General features: G+C 48.1%; 1 protein-coding gene across 1 annotated transcript in view; it reads left to right on the forward strand.

Annotated features, from left to right (window-relative positions):
- The first annotated feature begins 2,025 nt into the window (after window positions 1-2,025).
- The window catches only part of LOC140249576 (lysophosphatidylserine lipase ABHD12), a 34,654-nt gene continuing 16,329 nt past the window's right edge, over window positions 2,026-20,350 (forward strand). The window contains exon 1 of the mRNA XM_072331457.1: window positions 2,026-2,276. Coding sequence (XP_072187558.1) covers window positions 2,137-2,276 — 140 coding nt within the window. The 5' untranslated portion in view covers window positions 2,026-2,136. The remainder of the gene's footprint in view (window positions 2,277-20,350) is intronic.

The raw sequence follows: 20,350 nt of genomic DNA on the forward strand, positions 1-20,350 counted from the left end.
TAACAATACATCTGGGCAGAAGATTTCAATCAGTCTCCTCTAAACCTAAGGCACTACTCTTTGGTGGATTTTTTTTTCCTTTAACTCATCAGTCAAACAAACCTAGCTGGGCACAAGGAGAAAAATGTCCTTAAGCCTTATAACATACAGCAATGTCTTCCCCATTTTGCCAGAGATAACACCAAGAAAAGTCATTTTTACAGGCTATAGTGAAGATGACACTGAACTCTGGGAGCGTTCATTCAACTATCTCCAAACCTGGGGGGAAAAAATGTTCCCAGAAGGGCAGCTGTGCCTTGCAGGACCGGTTAGGAGTGTCTGAACAGAATTTCCTGCTGATGGCTGGTTGGGCCACAATTCCTTGCTCTGACACAGTGGAGCAGTTCTGAGGAGTACAACACTATGGCCTCAAAGCAAGTCTCTCTGGATTTTCAGAGGTACTGCTGCCTCCTTTGCAGGGTGTATGGTCTCCTTCTGCTCAGCATCTCCTCTCCTGGGCTGTCTCCCCCATCTGACACCTCCTCCTCAGAGGTAGCTCTGCTCGTGCTTTTCCTGATGGCTCTGTTTCTATGAATACCCTGTGCTTTCGAGAGACTTAACTTCCAGTGGTTTCCTCACCAGTAGTTTCTTCTGGCCTTTTTGTGTTACTTCATTGTCTCCTTCCTTGGGTTCTGTCCTTTATGGACACTTGTTAGAGTGTCATCCACATTTCTCATCCCTTCTTTTGCTAATGTTACTCAGGATCTATGCTCAGTTGCTGTCCTTTGCTTTCCATCTTCTTAATCTCCAGGCTAGGAAGGTGCATTCAAGATCATGGTAGGAAGGAGACTGGAATTAGTAAAGTTCAACAGGCAGTTTCCTTATCTTGTGGCCTGTCTTCACACCTCTTTAAGATCCTTCCAGACTTACCCTATGGAAGGTGTCCTTGCTCAGAGGGATGGTTTCTACTACAGCTGTACCATAATCTTCATTTATGCCTTGGGCTAAGGAATATCAAATTATTTCTCAGCTTTTACTCTGACTGGATTTTCTTGTTCTTCCTGAATATATCCTGTCTGTTGAACCACATGGAACTACTGGTTGCTAAGAAGTCCTGTGACAGCATGTTCCCTGAGCTGTTTAACACCGTTTAGATGAACTGTTCGGTGACCACAGATGGCAGTTTTACCCCTAGTTGGTCTATAACAGCAGCAGAAGTACGTCCCTTGCCTTAACACACTCCTAACAAACCCACCAGAACTCAACCAGAATATCTGGGGTTAATCTGGGATTAGGAATGGATGTTGTACATTAATATTCTGTGAGTGGGCAATGTTCTGATGCAGCACTCACCTCTGACAGTAGGTAAGAAGGGTAAGTACTGATCCCAAATAGGAGAGTCCCTCTTATACGCCATAAATTATGTACCAGCAGTACAGAGGACTACACATCCAATACATATATAAATAATGAATTAAATAGATGATGTGGTGATTTCTAAATGTTAGGAGAAGCTTCCAGCAATATGACAAAAGCAGACATCAGCATGTTAGAATGTAATTCCTGCAAGATAACCGTAAATGCTGATATAGTTTATTTATTCCTTATTTACCACCACTTCTTCCAGTGCAGAACCCCCAGTACCACTAGGGAAGGTCTGTGGCAACACAGTCCTGCCTGTGTGTGTCTGTGGAGCACGAGGATCTGTATTCTAAGGCATCATTACCTTCCCAAAAGATGACAGCGCAAACAGGACTGGGAGAATCGCACCCAGAACCTGGACACGGCTGCAACCTTCGAAGCACTAAAGCCCAAACCCAGCTCGCACAGCCGGCAGGCCGTCGGCAGGCCGTCAGCATCCCGCCTCGGTACCGCCTCAGGCCGCCGACAAAATGGCGGCGCGGTGCTCTCTGCCCTCAGTAAAGATGGCGGCGCGGCGCTCTCTGCCCGCTGTAAAGATGGCAGCGCGGCGCGGAGTGGGCGGCGGCCATCCGAGGTGCGGGTGTCCTTTGTCCCCGGCCCGCTCCGGAGGCGGAGATTGGCGGGGGCGGGGCTGGGGTTGGGGCGAGCGCGGCGCCGGGCGAGCGGCGGCCGTGCGCGGAGCCGCCGTTGTCGTCCCCCGCGTCCCGGTCCGCCGTCGCCGCTCCCCCGCCCGCTATGAGGAAGCGCAACGAGTCGGTCACGGTGGAGCATGAGCGCGCCGCCGCCGCGCCCGCGCCTCTCGACAAGGGCTGCAGCCTGAGGCACAGCCTGCGTCTGCCCGCCGCCGACACGGGCATGAAGCGACCGCTCGGCAGGTGAGCGCTGCGTCTCGGCCGGGGCCGTTAGCGGGTGCCGGGGGACGGCGGTCGGCTCCGAGCTCCGTCAGCGGCCGCCGGGAGCGGGGCTCGGCCGGCTGAGCCGCGAGAGCCGGGGCGAAGCGCGGGGCTGCGGCCGTTCTCTGGCTGCTGCGTCGGCATTTGTAGCGCTTTCTGCGTGTTGATGCTGTTGGGCCGGGAGAGCAGCTGTGTTTCTCTTAAAAGCTGTACACCTACAACGGGAGAAGATGCGTTTAACCTAGGGCCGTCTTCACATCTTGTCTGAAGTCGGAAGGATGCTTCAGAAAGGCGGCAGGAAAGGACGGTGCCCAGAAGTACCGCCGCTGTGCACCCAGCTGTTGGCCTCGGTCACGTTGCCAAAATGTGAACAATATTTCATGGCCGTGCAGTTTGGGAAGCTGGAGCCAGATCGCTGCGCTGCAGGAACGTGGCAGCTTCCTGTGGGAGCCGAAAGGCAGGCAGGGCTCTAGAAAACAAACCCCAGCGGCTCCTTCTGTGGTGATCTCTGTGAGAATCTTTCTGTTCTCTTAGACAAAACCAACGTCGAGCAGTAAAACCTTCCTGCTGATGGCATGGATTTTTGTGTCGTGAGTGGTGGCAGAGCCCATAAAGCGTTGTTGCTAATCTCTGTGGGTGATGGTGTTTGTTTTCGTGCCCCACAGGTAAACCTTTGGGATGCTGTCAGCGCTCGGTTCTTGTTCGGACAAGCTTTTGGTAATTGCAGATGGCGCTGGGTTGGCGTCTCCATTGTAATGGCCGTGTGGGTGCTCTGCTTCTGTGACTCCTTACTCTGTGTGCTGTAGGAGATTACCACTGCTTCCAGAAGTTATCAAGTGATAGCTCCAGTGTTAAAAGTGGTCCTTGCTGAAGCAGTGGTGCTACCTGAGCGCTGAGCAGAGCCTCAGGGCATGGAGCAGGCTGCTGGCTGGCTCTGGTGGGAAGGGATGTGGTAGAATGAGCACCAAGCACAGCTCCTAGATCTGTGCCAAGGAAGGCCAAGCTGGAAGTGTGCTCTGCCTGTGGAAAGTCTGCTTGTATTTGTTCCCTCTTTTGCACTTTTCATAATGGTTGGTGTGCAAGTTTTCCTTGCTTTTCTCCAGGTTGAGCCTTTGAAACTGTTTCAGAAGCCTCTGGGGTCCTGTGTACATTTTTAAGCTTGTTAATTGTATTATTAGTTGAATAACATGTTCTGTGGTACCACAGTGTCTCACAAACTTGATGTTGTAGGAAAGCCTTATCTGCTCAGAGCTCACTATCCCCTGACTGCATTTAAATAGACAAAATCCTATGGGCCACCCTGTGCAGCATTACAAAAATGGTGTTGGTTTGCAGACAAATCAGAACATTGAAAGGAATAATCACTTGCTTATGTCCTTCTGCTGCCTTTTCTTGTCTGCTGTACCATTGTGGGTTATCTAACTTCAAGTGGACCTCCTTTGACTACTTCACCCTTCAGCTAGTGGTTTGCAGGCAGGGTCTGCTAATATCCTCCATTTACGTTTTCTGCAGGATAACAACTGCACTGCTGAAGTGTGAATCTGAACCTGCAGGAATGGGAGGTCCAGGCAGAAGGGAGTCTGATGCACAGAGATAACGGTGGTCAGACAGCTGTCCCATGTTCATCAGCAGACCGCAGAGGGTGCAAGGAGAAATGTAAGAGGAGAGTAAATACATAATGAACCTCCACTGGCAGGGTATCCTGACCATGGCCAGTTAAGTGGTCAACAAACTTCTGCACCTCCCATTTTAATGTGCAAAGTTGTGCTGTTGTCACAGCATACCGGTCAGTATAAGGTTCTGTTAGCCCTTACACCCTCTTATACAATGGGTGTTTGGTTGCGGTGGTGTTTGTCGGTGTGTTTCATCACTTTTACTCCTTAGCTCATAGAAACTGCTAGGGTGTGAAGCTGCATCTGCAGGGATGCCAGCAAGGTGCAGGTAGCACGGTGTCTGTCACTGGGGATTAGTGCTGCAACTAGTTATTCCTAGCAATGTGCTCATTGATGCAGTAGTTAAAATTGGCACTTCTGGTGGCTGTGGATTCCGTGTCCAGGGCAACTGGGGCTGCTTGTGTTTCACTCTGCTGTTACAAAGCTCACTGTATGTGGTTTTTCATCTTCCCTTTGGTAATTGCACAAACTGCTGGTTAGAAAAGCAAACCAGCCCCACAGCATCCTGAAGCATTCGTGTAGTTCTGCAGCCCAGGGCTGACCATGTGGCAGCTCCTGTGGCTATGGAGCACGGGGGCTGCAGAGGCAGCAGTTTGTGATGGCAGTGCTGACCCAGGCTTCAGAGCAGTAGCAGGGCTTGTGGGTGCCCTTTCCTGGCGGGACTCTTTCTCTTCACATCCAGTGCCTCAGCAAAGGCTAAATAGCACCATAAACGTAAGCAGTGCTTGTTCTTCCAGCAGCATTTTTGAGTTTTACTAGCATTGTATGTGTCCCTCTGTTGTGGTCCAGACCCGTCGTCACTCTGTGCTCATTCATCCCAGAGCTGAAATGGATTCTGAAGTGATGGCATTCGAGCTACACTGTCACAAAATGTGCGTGTGCGCTCATGCAGCTGATGGAGATGGACCTCCGATAAACCAAAGATGTCTGTGATTGCATACTGTAGTCACTGTGGCCTACAGATATCAAGAAATGCATGTCTTTCTGTTTTGCTTCCACACGTAGTGATAATATAAAGCATGGTGATTATCTAAGAACTTTACCAGGAGCTGCTTTGACAGTACGTAAACAATTTTTTTTTGAAGGTATTGAGACATTTTTGTCTGAAACTCTTAAATGTGAGATTACAGTGCTAAACAAGCAGCATGCAGCACTTGGATTTCCTGGTATGTGTGTCTTGTGTGGATGGCCATTCCTGCCGTGTTTGTGTTGTGATGTATTTTCTACCTGACAGCTACCTGCTGGCTGGTTATTAAGGTAGAACTGTGCTTTGAGTATGGCAGTCTTAGCAGATGTGTGTTTGAAGAGTGGTTCTGAGGCTGTTGCTGTAACTCATTTTTGCGATCGCTGGCTATGATGTTCTGAGGAAATGCATTTGAGCAGCCTTAGTTACAGAAGACCTTGATGTGAGAGCAGGGAGAATAAAGGAAGTCAGGTGAGCTTAACGCTGGCTTTGATCTGAAAGCAAATTCTCCTCATTTCTACTGAACCCTGATCCTGGAGGCAAATGGTTGCAGTTATATTACCCTTCTCTCCCGTGGCTTAGTCCTTATCCGTGCCTCTTTAATCCCAATCAGTAGTCAGACTCTAGACCTGAAGTGTTAATTTTGCCATTCTGTAGTCTTGTTCGCTGCTGCTAGTGAAACCTGGTTCTCACTCTGTGCTGTGAAGCAGTGACAAGCTGTGTGTGTGGGAGCTCTGTACCTGATGTTTTGCCATGCTGTGTCTTTGGAGAACCACTGTCCTGCTGCCCATCTCAGCTATCTCTGCTCTTAGCAGCCCCTACTCCTGTCTGTGTATTTTACTGGGGCAGTGAGTGTGCCCATGCGTGCTGAATGCAATGTGTAGTGACCCTTGGTGCCATGCAGCCCCAGTAGCTGATGTGCTCCATGCCTCCCTGTATCTCTTTGGATTTAAGTGGCAGCATCTTTCCACTTAACAGAAAACTTGGCCATGTCTGTCTCTTTTTCTTTTGTCCTTTTTTTTTTTTTTCTAATCTCTTAGCTATCTTTAGGCCTAGCTTTCTTCTATTATTTTTAATCGTTCTCCAGTAAGTTGTCATCAGTATCTTCTTTAAGGTTTTTTTCCCAGTGCTGCTTTCAGATGCTTGCCAGTGCTCTTCAAGGAGAAGAGGTACTGCGGTGCTGCTTGTTTTCTCAGTCACAGAGCCTTCTCACCAGCTCCACCTTCCTGCTGGGCAGCCTCCACTGGATTAAGTGTTGGTGAGCAGAGTGCAGAAAGGAGTAGTGACAGCTTCCAGTCTCTTGCTGTGCTTTTTTCCACATTAAGTACAGGCTGAACCACAGTTTCTCATCTGGTGGTAAAAAAAAAAACAACGTGCTGCGTGGTTTTCTCTTGATTTTTATTAATAATTTTGCTGCAATTCCTCTTTGAAGAGGAAGCATGGTAATATTTTGCTTGGATCTGTCAAAAATGGCATTGTGTAATTACTTCCATGCATCTGTCTGCCTGTCCCATGACTGGGAACTCGGTGGCTAAAACTGTTTTCCCCAGTTCCCCATGTTTCAGAGAACTCTGCCCAAGCACGCTTGCTTTGGGCTCAGCAGGAATTTTGCTCTGGAGTTGTAACTGAGTTTTGTGTTGGTCTCCTTGCACTCTATTTGATTGCAGCGCCATTCTTCTGACATCATATGGACCTTTGGGTTCAGTTGCTCTTATTTAGCTTATGTCTAAATTATTAATCTTGGCTGCTGTTGGTTCCTTTGGGCCAACCAGTGGCAATGTTCCCGGGCTGGGCTGTCAGTCGGTGTGATGCTGTGCTGTAAGGTGAGCTTCAGCATCAGCACAAGTCCTAGGCACCCGTTGTGAGCTTTTCTCTCTGCATGTCCCTTTTTCCTCCAGTACCCTCCCGTCTATTTCCAGCCCGTTCTTACACAGAGGATCAATGGCCTACTTATGACAAGCTTGTTCCTGAAGATGACTTGCTTTCACACTATAAATGGTATGTAGTTACCTACCCAAGAATCTAGTTCTCTGCAAATGTATTCCCAGGTCATCACAGCAAGTCTATGGATTTTTCTGCAGTATGTGGTAATGCGTTTCTTTTTGTTGAAGGCAGTATTGTGGTGTTTTAATGAAAATTAATGATGGTGACATCATATCCTCTCCAGAATCTGATGCTGTGAGTGAGAGACCTGGTGATGTCCTCTTAGGAGGCTGCAGCTAATTTATCTTATCCTTACTGGCCCGAAAGCAGGTCAGGATGTGGGGTTGGTAAACATGCTTCTATTGCAATTCCTCTATAGATCCCTGGGTTCTGGAAACTTGGTGTGTAGCTGCTGTAAAGGTGACATTGGTGGTGTCACAGCAGTGGATGGCTTCTGATATCCAGAGTGAGTGAGTGCAAGCAAGGAAGGTTCACTAAGGCTGTAATGTGAGAGCACTATGTTAATGTGACCGTGACTGAATCAGTACCACGAGAAGATTAAAACACAGTACTTGGGTGTTTTATAAGGGTAATAGGAGATCTAGGAGACTTTCAAGTCATTAGCCTGAGGTGGTGCCTGTGCAGTTTTAATGGTAAGAGTTAACTTGCAATTCAATGAAGGAAGATTTAACAGCTGAATATACTAATGAAATTAGATTTATCCTTTGGAAAGGGGAAGGGGGGTGGGGGGTGCAAAACGTGGCAAGTTTATCAAGATTACAGCCTGGTTGACGGAAGTGATAGAATCATTTCTCCAAAGCTCTTGATGTTGTGCTGTGGTTTGTCTGTTTTAAGGGCTTGCATTGCAAACAGAGGATGTATCAGATGTATTGCAAACCAGCTCAGTAGGCAACAAGACATTTAGGAAGCTTTCTTGGGATTGATCCTTAGGCTGCAGGGTATGTAATTCTGTCTATCAGCCACAGTAGTGAAGCAATTACTGCTGGATGAGGTAGGGAGGAGCAGGGCAAGTCAATAGTCCAGGGCTGCTGGCAAAATAGCTGAGCCTTACCAAGAGTCAAGTTAAAGGTAGCTGACCCTGCATGGGGAGCAGGGCCTGGTGTGATGCTGTAGCCCAAAATTGCTCTATGTGCTCACCTCCACCAGGCACCCATGTACCAGAGCACTGTCTGTGCTGCCCAGCCCTTGCTTCTCGCCTTGCTGGCATGCCTCCCCTTCCCACTGCACTAACAGCATGGCAGTGAATTTCAGAAGTCTGCTTGTTGCTCGAAGAAGGCAATTAAACTTGTGAGCAGAGTTTTCTATTTTTAGTCTGTGTGCCTTCATCATTTAAACTATGATTATTGAGCTGAGCTAGCAGGAAGGATGTCTGTGTTTACTATTCAAATCGAGCTGTTTGCTTAATAAAGATTTATTTCAACATTAGAACTCTTACTGAGTGCTGGAGCACTAAAAAAAAGTGTTGGACAAGAAATTGAACTTGTAAAAAATAAACAACTGAAAGTATTTGAGGTAAGTCCCACGGCTGCCCTCACATTGTTCAAAGCAGACTTTCCAGTCACTGAGAGAGAATTGCAGAAACCAAAAGAAGAGTCTGGAGAGATTAAAAACCAGCCTGCAGTTTTCTTTCTGATTGGAACAAATATCTGAAGCAAAACCTTCTGACATATAGGATTACATGGCTGCAAGCTTCCCCTTACAGAATGGCCACTTCCACTTATTTTGGTAAGTAATCACCATATCTGAATGTTTGCTGAATGGTGCGAGGCACAGATAACAGAATATCAGATTCCTCTTTTAACATCACTTAAGCTCAGAGGTGTTCCCTCATATCTTTGTCTATCTCTGCCTTGTGTTGTGTGAGGAGCAGTGTGCGATAGTGGTTGCTGCTCCTTCTCTAATCAGTGGGCTAGAGTGTGGGCTTCACCTTTCACCTGTGGTGTGCTGCTTCTCCATCAGGACAGCAAGCAAGGAGGCTGGCTCAGACTGCGGCTGTTGCTTCCTGCAGTATCTGCTCTATTCTGAACGTGGATGGGAATACCAAAATCAAGTTTGCAGAAGTTGAAAGTACAACTCAGTGCTTCTTGCCAAAGAGATTGTTGTTGAATGATACTTGAAATGAGGTCGTTTGGGGTGTCATCTCTTTTTACAGGTGGTGGGCAGAATGAAGAACTCAGTGTGGGGGATAAAAACTGCTTGGAAGACTTTTCAGTGAGTCGTATGCAGGCTCAGAACAGAGAACAGCAAGTACATTTACCCTGTCTATAGGCTGATTTGGCTTCCCCCTGGGGTGACTTCTCTGATACACGAGTCTCTGCACATGAGAGTGATGCAACTGGATCTTGAATCAGAGCTTCCAGGGCTTCCTCCTGTGAAGGAAAGCACCTAGACACTTAAGTGGATTTCTAGATGTTTAGATCCCCACAGAGTGAAGCCCAGCTCTGATTTCTCTCCTAGCAGCAGTTCTAACTCACTTGGTGTAAAGTTTTGATTGGTTTCCAAGCAGCTTTAGGAAGCAGAGGCAGAGCTGACAATGTCAGTTTTGTGCTGCTGAATAAGAAAACTGCAAACTGAACACAGCCATTGGAAATACCCGGTTCTTTATTCCTCTGCAGATCCAGCAGAAATGCAGTGAATAACCTTTTCTTTCTATTTCTGATAGCTTTGTGCTGTCCCTAAAGCATTCTTTTCCCCTTTTGACTACCAGAGCAGGGACCACGTATGCTTTAAGCTTGTGGCTGATTGAAGTACAGTGCTGCAAAACATTCACTTCCCACTCAGTTAAGTAGAAATGCCAACAGCTGCTTTCTGCTTTCCTTGTTTCATGGTGTGTCTCTTCAGAACTTCAGCAAAGGCTCTGGTTTCAGTTGTCAGCTTCATTTTTCAAGTCTTGCCGTTCTGGAGTTGCTTCCTCCACCAGCTGACACCTGCAGCCAAAATACTTGACTGAAGCACAGATAAAAGCAGGAATGAATTAATATTCCTGGCTGTATGCAAAGTAACCTGCTGTTCAAGGTAGGTCAGGGGCTGACAGCAGCTCTGTATCTCTTCTTGCATCTGTTCTTTAGTCACGGCTGTCTCCTCATGTGGATGCGTTGTTCGCTAAGCCTTCTCCCTTTTTTAAGCAGGTCAGTTAGAGGGGGTGCTGTGTCTGCCAGTTAAATGTGACAGCCATCAGCTGATGGCCAGTGTATGTAATGTTTTGGCACTGGTTAATGCTCTTGTTTGCTTGCATGCCTCTAATGGGGAACTGTTGGTTCATTGTAATCCAAATGTTTTACTAGTGATGTGTTCTGCATGTAAAAGGTGGCAGTATGGCTGCTAATACATGAGCATTGTTTTTCCTTCAAGCCTCCAGGTCATCAGATCTATGCCAGCAAAAGCAGAGCTCTGCCTCAGGTGGACCAATGTAAGATGACCATCTTCATGCATTTAGAAGGCAAAGGTCTACTGCTGTGGACAGATGAGACTGCTTGCAATGCCTTAAAAGAGAGCCAGAGCCACAAAGCCTGCCAGGAGTGGTAATTTTCAGGCAGTGAGTCTGGTGGCTGCTTCCCAAAAATCACTGTGTGAAGACCTCACATTCACAGGGGTGTGCAACTTGCAAGAATGGACCTGTTCAAACGTGAATATCCCTAGGAGCAAAGTCAGAACCTATAGATTCTTGCTGTTACTGCAGGGTTTACATGCATGCTGCTCTGGCAGATTTACAGTGCATTAACAAGTGTAAGTGGTGGTAGGGGAACTGGCTTGGCTGCACTGTGTGCTTTTTCAATGAAGATATGCATTCAGCAGCAGAGCGGCTTTGTGTTCAAGAGCAGTTGAGTACCTGGTGGAGTTTTGTGGGTCTGAATTGATTTTGATTTTCCACTTTGCTTCTTGGCCTTTTGCTTTTGCACTTCAATACTCCTCTTCCTCGTGGAGAATTTGAGAGAGCAAAGGAAAGTACTGCTCCAGTGAAAGCCCACTCAGCTGGTCTAAGGTGCTGTTTAAGCCTTCTCTTGTTTGTGCTGCTTTTCCCTCTTACATTTACACACAGCCTCATGTTCCCCAGCACATGGACTAGTGAGAGGCTTGTGCCTTTAATACAGAACAGCTGTTAGCTGTGAAATGAGTAGAAACCTTAAGCATTCAGTAAACACTGTCGAGGGAGTGTACTTCCATTGCAGATAATATCTCAATGCCAGGCTCAACTTAAAATCTAGCGTGGGTGACTTTGGATTTGATGAGTATCAGCAGCACTGCTGGGGAGCTCTGGAGAAAGCATGGTTTATCCTGGAGTGATTTATCCCATGGTGCAAACAAAGCTGCTGTTGCACCAGATGCATTCAGAGCAAGTAAACAACCTTAAAACCCAGTCCCCAGGCCAGCTTTTGTGTCCCAGCTGTCAGTGATTTGATTGCCGAGGGTATAATTAGACATTGTTTGCTATGTACTCAAAGTAACAGCAGCATCTACTCCTTTCTTCTTGAAACACAGTATCCAGGTGGATGTTATCACACACAAACACCAGTGCTCATACTGTTGTACTAAATACTGAAAAGCAACAGAGCTGCTGCAGCAGGTCCTGCCTAAGGTCATTCCCTGAACTGTGAACTGAACCATTAAGGTTGCAATAGATGCAACTTGCTCCTTCCCCTTGCAAACCCAGCTCAGCCAGATGCTCTACTTCTACGCTTGTGTCTCTTGGAGAGCTAGCTGTTCAGTTTGTGTGATTGGCAAGTTGACATTCTGACATCCTTTGTGGGGCTGTTAGCTTTACTTGAGTTTGTACTCACTTGCTGTTGGTCAGCGGGAGGTACAGATGCAGTTTGAGAGTCTGAGCTGTAAGAGGGGAGCTGAGTGGTGAAGCTCGCAGGTTTCTCTAGCCAAGATTCAAACCTCATCTGTGCTCGCGTAGCTGAGGCGCTGCTGCTTGCTGCAGCCAAGTAGAGATGCTTTGAAGTGGGATAAACGTGGCATAGTATACTAGCGTAGAGCTTGTCAGAAGGCCTTCTCCAATTGAAATGGAAGCATTAGGTTTTTAATGAAGATGTTAGAAGTCCAGTGGGTCTAACTGAAGGCAACGTTTCAGAGCATTTGATTGATGTTAGCTGGGATGTTGCTGGTGTAAAACCAGGGGCGGGGTGCTGGAAGTGCTGGTTAGCACAGAGATAAAATATTCTGGCTCTGTTTGCTGACTTGCAGCATTTTTCTGGAGCTGCGTGCAGCTTTCTTTCTGTCTGTGATGTTGCTGGGAACAGAGAAATAAGCTACTGCTTGTGATAGCTGTTTGCTGTGCTGTAGAAATGCAACGTACTGTTAGTGAAAGGAAATATAAAAGAAGGCATTCTCTGCTGTGATAGCAGCAAAGACGAGAATAGATTGGTTTTGAGTTGTTTGCATTAAAGTGATGCTATTTAAAATACAAAGTTGCATTGCCACATTAAGAGCTGTGGCAGAAACTTGTGTGTTCTCACCGGCTTCTCTGAATTAGGGGGAAGAGCCATGTTAGGCTTGGGTGGATTTTCTGTAATTCAAGCTCCCCACGCTCTGCATACAGTGCCTCCAGCGAAGCAGAATTGAGGCTTGGCTGAAGACTTTTCAGTGAGGACTTTGTATAGCTAGGCCTGGAATAAAAGAACCACCCGGTGGCCTGTTTACCTATGCAGCTTTGTAGAGAAGCGGGGAGGGGACAAACGTTTTTGACATCAGCATCTTCTCAGTTTGCATTTGGCTGCAAGTGATGCAGGTTTTGCAGCAAACCAAGGAGAAGACCTGAATTATCCTTGCAGAGCAGCACTGCCCTGTTGCATGTCGCTGCTGTCATAAAGTTGCTGAGACATTTTGGGGTGGAGATTGTAAAAAGTTGGTGAAAGTTTGTTCATTGTGTTGGGTATGTTGTTGTTGTTGTTGTTGGGGAGGGGGCTGCGCGGAACGGAGTCAAGCGGGCTTCCGGGTTTTGTAAGCGCCCCTGCGGCTCCTGCACTTGCCGCCCCTGTTTCTGCGGCTTCTGTCTACCCGCCACGTGGCAACGAGTGGCGGGAAAGCATAGCGGCGGGGAACAGAGTGGCGGGAAGAATGGGACCAATCAACAAGAAGAGAAGAACCACTCGGAGCAATACTGCCCGGCAACAAGGGAGCGCAGGCGTGGAAGGCCAACACGGCAGCCAATCAGAATACAAGAGAGACTATAAAAGCTGGGGCCAGCAGGGGGAGGGTGCGCCACACGTGCGGAGCTGTGACTCCCGTGGTCGCCCAGCGCTGTTTTTGTTTGCGGTCGCTTACTCAAATCAATAAATTATTCATGATTTGAAAACGGATTTGGTCCAATTCATGACAATTTGGTGCCGTGACTCGGATGAAGGAGATTTGATCAGGGGTCCTTCTGGGGAGGCGCCCCGCTGATTTCAGCGGCCCCAGGAGTGGAAACTCCTGCTCAAGCCCTTCACCGACGAACCTAAAATAAGGACGCAAACAAAATAAAACCGGTAAACCCCTAGTAATCTTTGTGCACGAAGACCGAGCGAAGACCCACGGGGTGGGTAAGTATAGGCCGGTGATCCGTTCGGTTGGGGTTGGGTATCCCGGAGCACAACGACTGAGACGTCCAATTGTGGGCGGAGCGAGTGCGGACCCCTCGGTAGTGCGGTTCCCACATCCCGCGAGGGACTGGGCCACGACAAGGGGGAAGCGTTGTGAGTGTGTGTGAAGGTGCTCCGGAAGATGGGACAGAAGAAGAGTAAGCCTTCTGGTCCCATGGGTGGGGGAACTAGTGGTGTGGGTATAGGTATACCCCCTATTCCCCCAGACAGTCCATTAGGGCTAATGATTAAGAATTGGAATGATTCCCCTTCTAGGCGGGGAAAAAGTAAAGTCAAAATGATTTAGTGTGGGGCAATAAGCCCATAAAAGGGGAGAGTGTATTTTGGCCCTTTTTGGCTCCTCTGAGGACTGGGTAGTTCAGAGGAAAGTGAGTATGCCCACGTCTGGATACCTTATGCATTTATACCCTCTAAAGAAAAAGGAGGGCGGAAGAAGAAGATAAGGGATTTAGAAGTCCCAGTGTCACCACCGCCCTACATACCCCCCACCCGAACCGACGGCCCCGTCTGCCAAGGAAGCGGGGGGGTTGGCGGGGAGGGTGTCGTCGCGCCGGGGTCCGGGAGCACCGACCCGCCCCCCTCGCTGCGGTCTTCCCCTCTTTCCTCTCCTCGCGCTCTCCCCGCGGCGCCGGTCCGTCGCCGGTCCGGTCCGCCTCCGGGTCCGGGCCGTCCGATCGGTGGCCGGGCGGCTCGAGTCCCGCGCGGGCGGGGCGGTCCGAGCCGCGCTTCTCCCGGCCGCAGTTGCCGGCGGGCGCCGGGTTACGGAGGGAAACCCCGGGTCCCGGGAGGAGGGCGAGGTGGCGGCGGACGACGGGTGCGCCCCCGCGGGCGGACGCTCCCCCGAGGGTCGCCGGGGCCGGTTGCCGGGTTTCCCCTCGGCGCGCCGTCCCGGACGTCGGGCGACCGAGCGGGCGGGTGGAGGCACCTCGCGGGGCCCTCGTGTCGTTTCCCTCAGCCCAGGGCCAGGTACCGAGTGTCCGCGGAACAGGGCGGAGGTTTACAAAATAAGTAAAAAAGAAAAAAAGGAGGATGGCGAATACAGGCTGGTACATGATTTAAGGGAAATCAATAAGAGAACTGTAACCAGGTTTTCCGTAGTGCCAAATCCTCATACCCTATTAAGCCAATTGCACCCAGATGACCGGTTGTATAGTGTAATAGATTTAAAGGATGCATTTGGGGCATGCCCCTTAGACAAGGACAACACGGATTATTTTGCTTTTGAATGGGAAGACCCCGATACTCATAGGAAGCAACAGCTAAGATGGATGGTCCTTCCCCAGGGATTTATAGAATCCCCAAATTTATTTGGTCAGGCCTTGGAACAAATTTTACAGGATTATAATAGAACACCGGGAACAACAATGTTACAGTATGTGGATGATTTGTTAATAGCACGGACAGATGAAGATAGCGTGAGGCAGGCTAGTGTACAGTTGTTAAATTTCCTTAGTTTACAAGGGTTAAGGGTTTCTAGATCAAAACTGCAGTTTGTGGAGGAAGAGGTGAAGTATTTGGGTCATTTGCTGAGCAAAGGGACAAAAAACTGGACCCAGAGAGAGTCGAGGGGATCTTGGCCCTAAAAGCCCCAACAACAAAAAGGCAGGTATGACAGTTGTTGGGATTAATAGGATATTGTCGACAATGGATAGAGGATTACAGTGGAAAAGTTAAATTTCTTTATAGTAAATTAAACAAAGATGGGTTACTTAAATGGACAGAAACAGATGAAGGACAATTAAATAAATTAAAGAAGGAACTTGTGCACCCTCCAGTCCTGAGCTTCCTGGAGTTAAAGAAACCATTTCTTTCTGTTTGTAAACAGTGTGGAGGGGACAGCTTATGGGGTGCTTGCCCAGGATTGGGCAGGAGGCAAAAAGCCTGTGGCTTACCTATCTAAATTATTAGATCATGTTAGCCGGGGCTGGCCTAGTTGCCTGCAAAAGTAGTAGTAGCTGCTGCTCTCTTGCTAGAGGAAGCACAAAAGATAACCTTTGGAGGGGAAATTAATCTCCCCCTATAATATACATGGAGTGTTGCAAGTGTCACGTGGGCGGTTCCAGCAGTCAGCATGGTCACTACACAGGATGTTTCACGTTCCAGTTGTTGCACGTGATGTTGTACAGAATTGCCCAGGTTGCCATTCGGCTGACAGGTTTCCTGCAGGGGTGAACCCCAGATGCTTCACATTTCAGTTGTTGTTGCATAGGTTTGAGACCAAATAAGGTTCGGCAGATGGCTGCTACGGGTTTCCCAGAGTTTGGGTGTTTCCATCACTTGCATGTCACAATTGACACATGTAGTGGTTTTCTCTGGGCTGTGGCACAATCTGGACAGACTGCCATGCAGTGCATAAGAGTGTTGCACATGGCTGTCGCTGTCATGGGTGCACCTCAGGAGTTAAAGACTGAAAATGGCCCAGGATATAGAAGTGCACGTTTTGGACACTGGTGTACAGCTTGGGGCATTAAGCATACCTTCAGCATTCCTGGCAACAGCACTAACAAATCTATTGTGGAGCGTGTGCATCAGACCTTGAAGGGGTGTCTTCGTGCGCTTAAAGAGGGGGGAGGGCTAGAGGGGCTTGAGCTGTGCCCAGACGCTCTCCTCCTGTGTGCACTGTTTAGTTTAAAGCATCTGGAGAATCGGATGGGAGACCATCAGCTGACTGAACAGACTCCAATAGGTCAGGTCCTGATCAGACCTGACGGAGGGTCATGGCTCCCAGACCCTATGCCACTCCTCGTCATGGGCAGAGGATACGCCTGTGTCGGGACCCCAAGTGGGCCCCGCTGGCTGCCGGCACGTTGGGTTAAGCCGGCACCAAACGATGAGCCATCCTACACACCGTGAGGATCCGAACATTTCAGCACCGGTTTTGGTCAACGTCTCCTTGGTTAATGTCTCCAGTGCAGCCAGTGATTTGACGTCAACTGGCCAGCAGCTTGCTGGTAACAGCACATGAGGCAGCGTTGCTCCCAATGTGCCTGAAGGTATGAACTGGGAATCTAGTCTTCATGCCGGACTGATAGTTTGTGAGTGGAGGAGACCTTGTTCCTAAATAATCCCCAAGCAGTGGACATTTGGAACGATTCTGCACAACCAATAAGTTTTTGTCTTGTTATTTGGTTATGGAGTGTGATATTTGTAATGCACACTGGACTGAACTGGAATGCCACGAACAAAAAGCTGACAAATGGGTCACAGATGCAAGATTGTTAAAGTATGAGGGAATTCTGATTTCCTCCCCAAAACTGACCCTAGAAACAACTTCAGTGCAGACCCCAGCTCAGTTTCTCTATGGTGAACCCAGCGAGCCCCTAGAACATGATTGCCTTAGGAGTATAGAGGAGCAAATAAAACTGAGACCCGATCTAGATGACATGGAATTACCTACAGGGGAAAAGATATACATAGATGGTTCATCTAGAGTAGTTGAAGGAAAGAGAAAGTCAGGCTACGCATTGGTAAGTGGAAAAACATTTGAAGTGATAGAATCAGGACTATTAAGCCCGAGCTGGTCTGCTCAAGCTTGTGAATTGTATGCCCTGTTGCAAGCCTTAAAACTATTAAAGGGCAAGAGTGGTACAATATATATAGATTCTAAATATGCGTATGGGATAGTACACACTTTTGGGAAAATATGGGAGGAAAGAAGACTTATAAACTCACAGGGAAGGGGGTTAATTCATCAGGAATTGATCCTTAAAGTTTTGAAAGCTATTAGAGAACCAAGAGAGATTGCAGTAGTACATGTAAAAGGTCACCAGCGAGGACTGGATCCGCAAATTAGAGGAAATAATCTAGCTGACTAGGAGGCCAAAAGGGCCTCTCTTATGTGTATATATAAGGTAACCGAGAGGGAGGATTGCCCGGCCATGTTTGCAGAAGGTGGACAGAATCCCCTTCCCCTGCTTTGTTTCACGTCTGTGGAAAAAGAAATGATACAAATGGGGATTCGGGAAAATGAAACGGGGAAATGGATACTACCTGATGGACGAGAGGTTTTACCAAAGTCAGTAGCTACAAAGGTGCTACGGAGGTTCCATGAACAAACACATTGGGGTACTCAGGCCTTAGTGGACCAGTTTGCTAATAATTATATGTGTATAGGGGTATATAATGTAGCAAAGGGGATTGTCAATGGATGTATGACCTGCCGGAGGGTAAATGTGAAAAATATGAGGAAAAAGGATCCCAGGAGGGCGAGAATTGGCATATCGACCCTTTGCAAGGATCCAGCTGGACTTTACTGAACTCCCCAAAACCGGGAGATATAAATGAGCGATGGTGCTTAGGAGTTCTCGCAGTAATCACGTTTTGTGTGGCAGCACAACACTGCTCACATCAACCTTTCCGGTGGAGTCTAATTAGGCTTAAGGAATATATCACATGATTTTTGTATACAGGTGATAATTATACCAAGGATTCAATACCACCCTGAGGATTTAGGAGCTGCAGGAGCTGGTACAGGATTCACAGCTCTGCGCATTGCTGTAGATGAGGACTTGGCTAAAATTGAACAGTCCATCTCAGCGTTAGAAAAATCAATAAGGTCCCTTTCAGAAGTAGTTCTTCAAAATCGAAGGGCATTGGATCTGGTTTTTCTGAAAAAAGGGGACTGTGTGCAGCCCTCCGGGAGGAATGCTGCATGTATGCAGACCATACTGGGGTGGTAAGAGACACAATGACCAAATTGAGGGAAGGATTGGAAAAACGTAAAAAAGAAAATGAGGCTCACCAAAGTTGGTATGAATCCTGGTTTAATTACTCACCTTGGCTCACCACATTATTATCTCTGTTGTTGTTAATTATGGTGTTAACCTTTGGACAATGTATTTTCAATTGGGTACCCACGATAGTAAAGAACCGATCAGAAGCTGCTCATTTAATGTTAGTAGGAGCTAAATATGAGACCATAGAACAAGATGATGAAGATAACGAGATCTATGCATTAAGCCGGCAGGCACTCCAAAGATTCAATGAACAAAATAAGTTAGTTTAAAGAAAAAGGAGGGATTGTAAAAAGTTGGTGAAAGTTTGTTCATTGTGTTGGGTATGTTGTTGTTGTTGTTGTTGGGGAGGGGGCTGCGCGGAACGGAGTCAAGCGGGCTTCCGGGTTTTGTAAGCGCCCCTGCGGCTCCTGCACTTGCCGCCCCTGTTTCTGCGGCTTCTGTCTACCCGCCACGTGGCAACGAGTGGCGGGAAAGCATAGCGGCGGGGAACAGAGTGGCGGGAAGAATGGGACCAATCAACAAGAAGAGAAGAACCACTCGGAGCAATACTGCCCGGCAACAAGGGAGCGCAGGCGTGGAAGGCCAACACGGCAGCCAATCAGAATACAAGAGAGACTATAAAAGCTGGGGCCAGCAGGGGGAGGGTGCGCCACACGTGCGGAGCTGTGACTCCCGTGGTCGCCCAGCGCTGTTTTTGTTTGCGGTCGCTTACTCAAATCAATAAATTATTCATGATTTGAAAACGGATTTGGTCCAATTCATGACAGAGATGAGACCCATCCCCTGCCTGCAAGCTGTTTGGGAGCTGGGAGGCTCTCTGAACGTGTTGTAAGGCTGGTAGGGTTTTTTCCCCCTTTTTATTGGCAGGGAGCAGGTGAAATAAAACAAGATTAATCAACTTGGGCAGATTGAATGGCCTGCATAAGGGAGAAGAAAGAGTGCTGCTTTTGAACCCTGTCCATCCAAGGTTCCCAAGGGGAGAAGAAGGTCTTGAAGGTCTGCTTGGGCTAGAAATTGTCTCTTCAAAACAAGACTAACAAGGAAGGCTGGAGGGCTTGCCAGTGATTTGATGTGCAGGCTGTCCTGCCCTGGGAGTGGCTGCTCTGCCCTTTCTGCACACTCCAGTGCAATTGGGCTCAGCTGCTGTTTTCAGGTTATAGAAAGTGTTGGTTTGGATACCAGCACTGGGAGCTGAAAGGTGCCAGTGGTAGACTTGTTCTCCTCAGTTGCTGTTCACATGCACATTGGAGCATGGGTTGAAATCCCTGTTGTGTGACAGTGCACTACTCAAGGCTTCCTTTGGTGGCTGTTCTTCCATGGCAGGTTAATGCCTGAGCAGCAGGCCGTGAGGCCTCCCCTCAGCCTCTGGGCTGAGCAAACCCAGGGCCCTCAGCCATATATATTCTTCGATACTCTTAAATGCCTTTAGGTTGGAGCTGCTTATTCTCTAACTCACTTGTGTTTTCCCAGTAAGCCCCTAAGACCAATGTACCTTTCTGGTAAAGTGGTGATAATTGTGTTGCTGCTGCTTTCTCCTGAGCACTCGAAAAGCTCAGCGTGAAGGGCATTTATTTCTTGTAATAGCTTTTCTGCAGGGCAAAAGCAGTTTAATTTAGGTAAATTACTCACTAGGTATTTAGCAGATAATTTTACCGTGTCTGTGCTGCAGTACATTGTCTGGGATTTATCCGTGGAAGCAAAGCTGTTTGTTGATGGATTGAGGCTTTGTCCTGGTTGCATTTTAAGTAGACATCTCCCTGGTGATGAGGTGTAAATGTCGCATTACCTATTAGCATTTGGCATAGGGCACCAGAGCAAAGGGAAAGATGCTCCTTCAGCCTCCTACAGAGCAAAAGAGGAAATTAAAGCCATCCCTTTGCTCTGATGGCGTTCCTCGGTGTATTCTTCAGCAGTTTCCTTTCCTGATTCCAGCTCATGTGTGGGTCTTGTAATCCAGGTGTGGGAGATCCCCAGTTTTGATGTCTTCTGGTTGTGCCTGCAGGGGATCAGAGCTGGCTCTGGTGCTGTTCTGCACCACTGGTTTTTCTGTAGGGCTCAAATCTGGGCCTGCATGAAGGTCCCCAGGAGAGCTGTGGGCAGGCACTGTTCTGTGTCACTGCCTGTGCCCTCGCAGCCTCTCCATCCTGCTGCTCCT

The sequence above is a fragment of the Excalfactoria chinensis genome, chromosome 3, assembly GCF_039878825.1.
Source record: "Excalfactoria chinensis isolate bCotChi1 chromosome 3, bCotChi1.hap2, whole genome shotgun sequence".
Classification (NCBI taxonomy): domain Eukaryota; kingdom Metazoa; phylum Chordata; class Aves; order Galliformes; family Phasianidae; genus Excalfactoria; species Excalfactoria chinensis.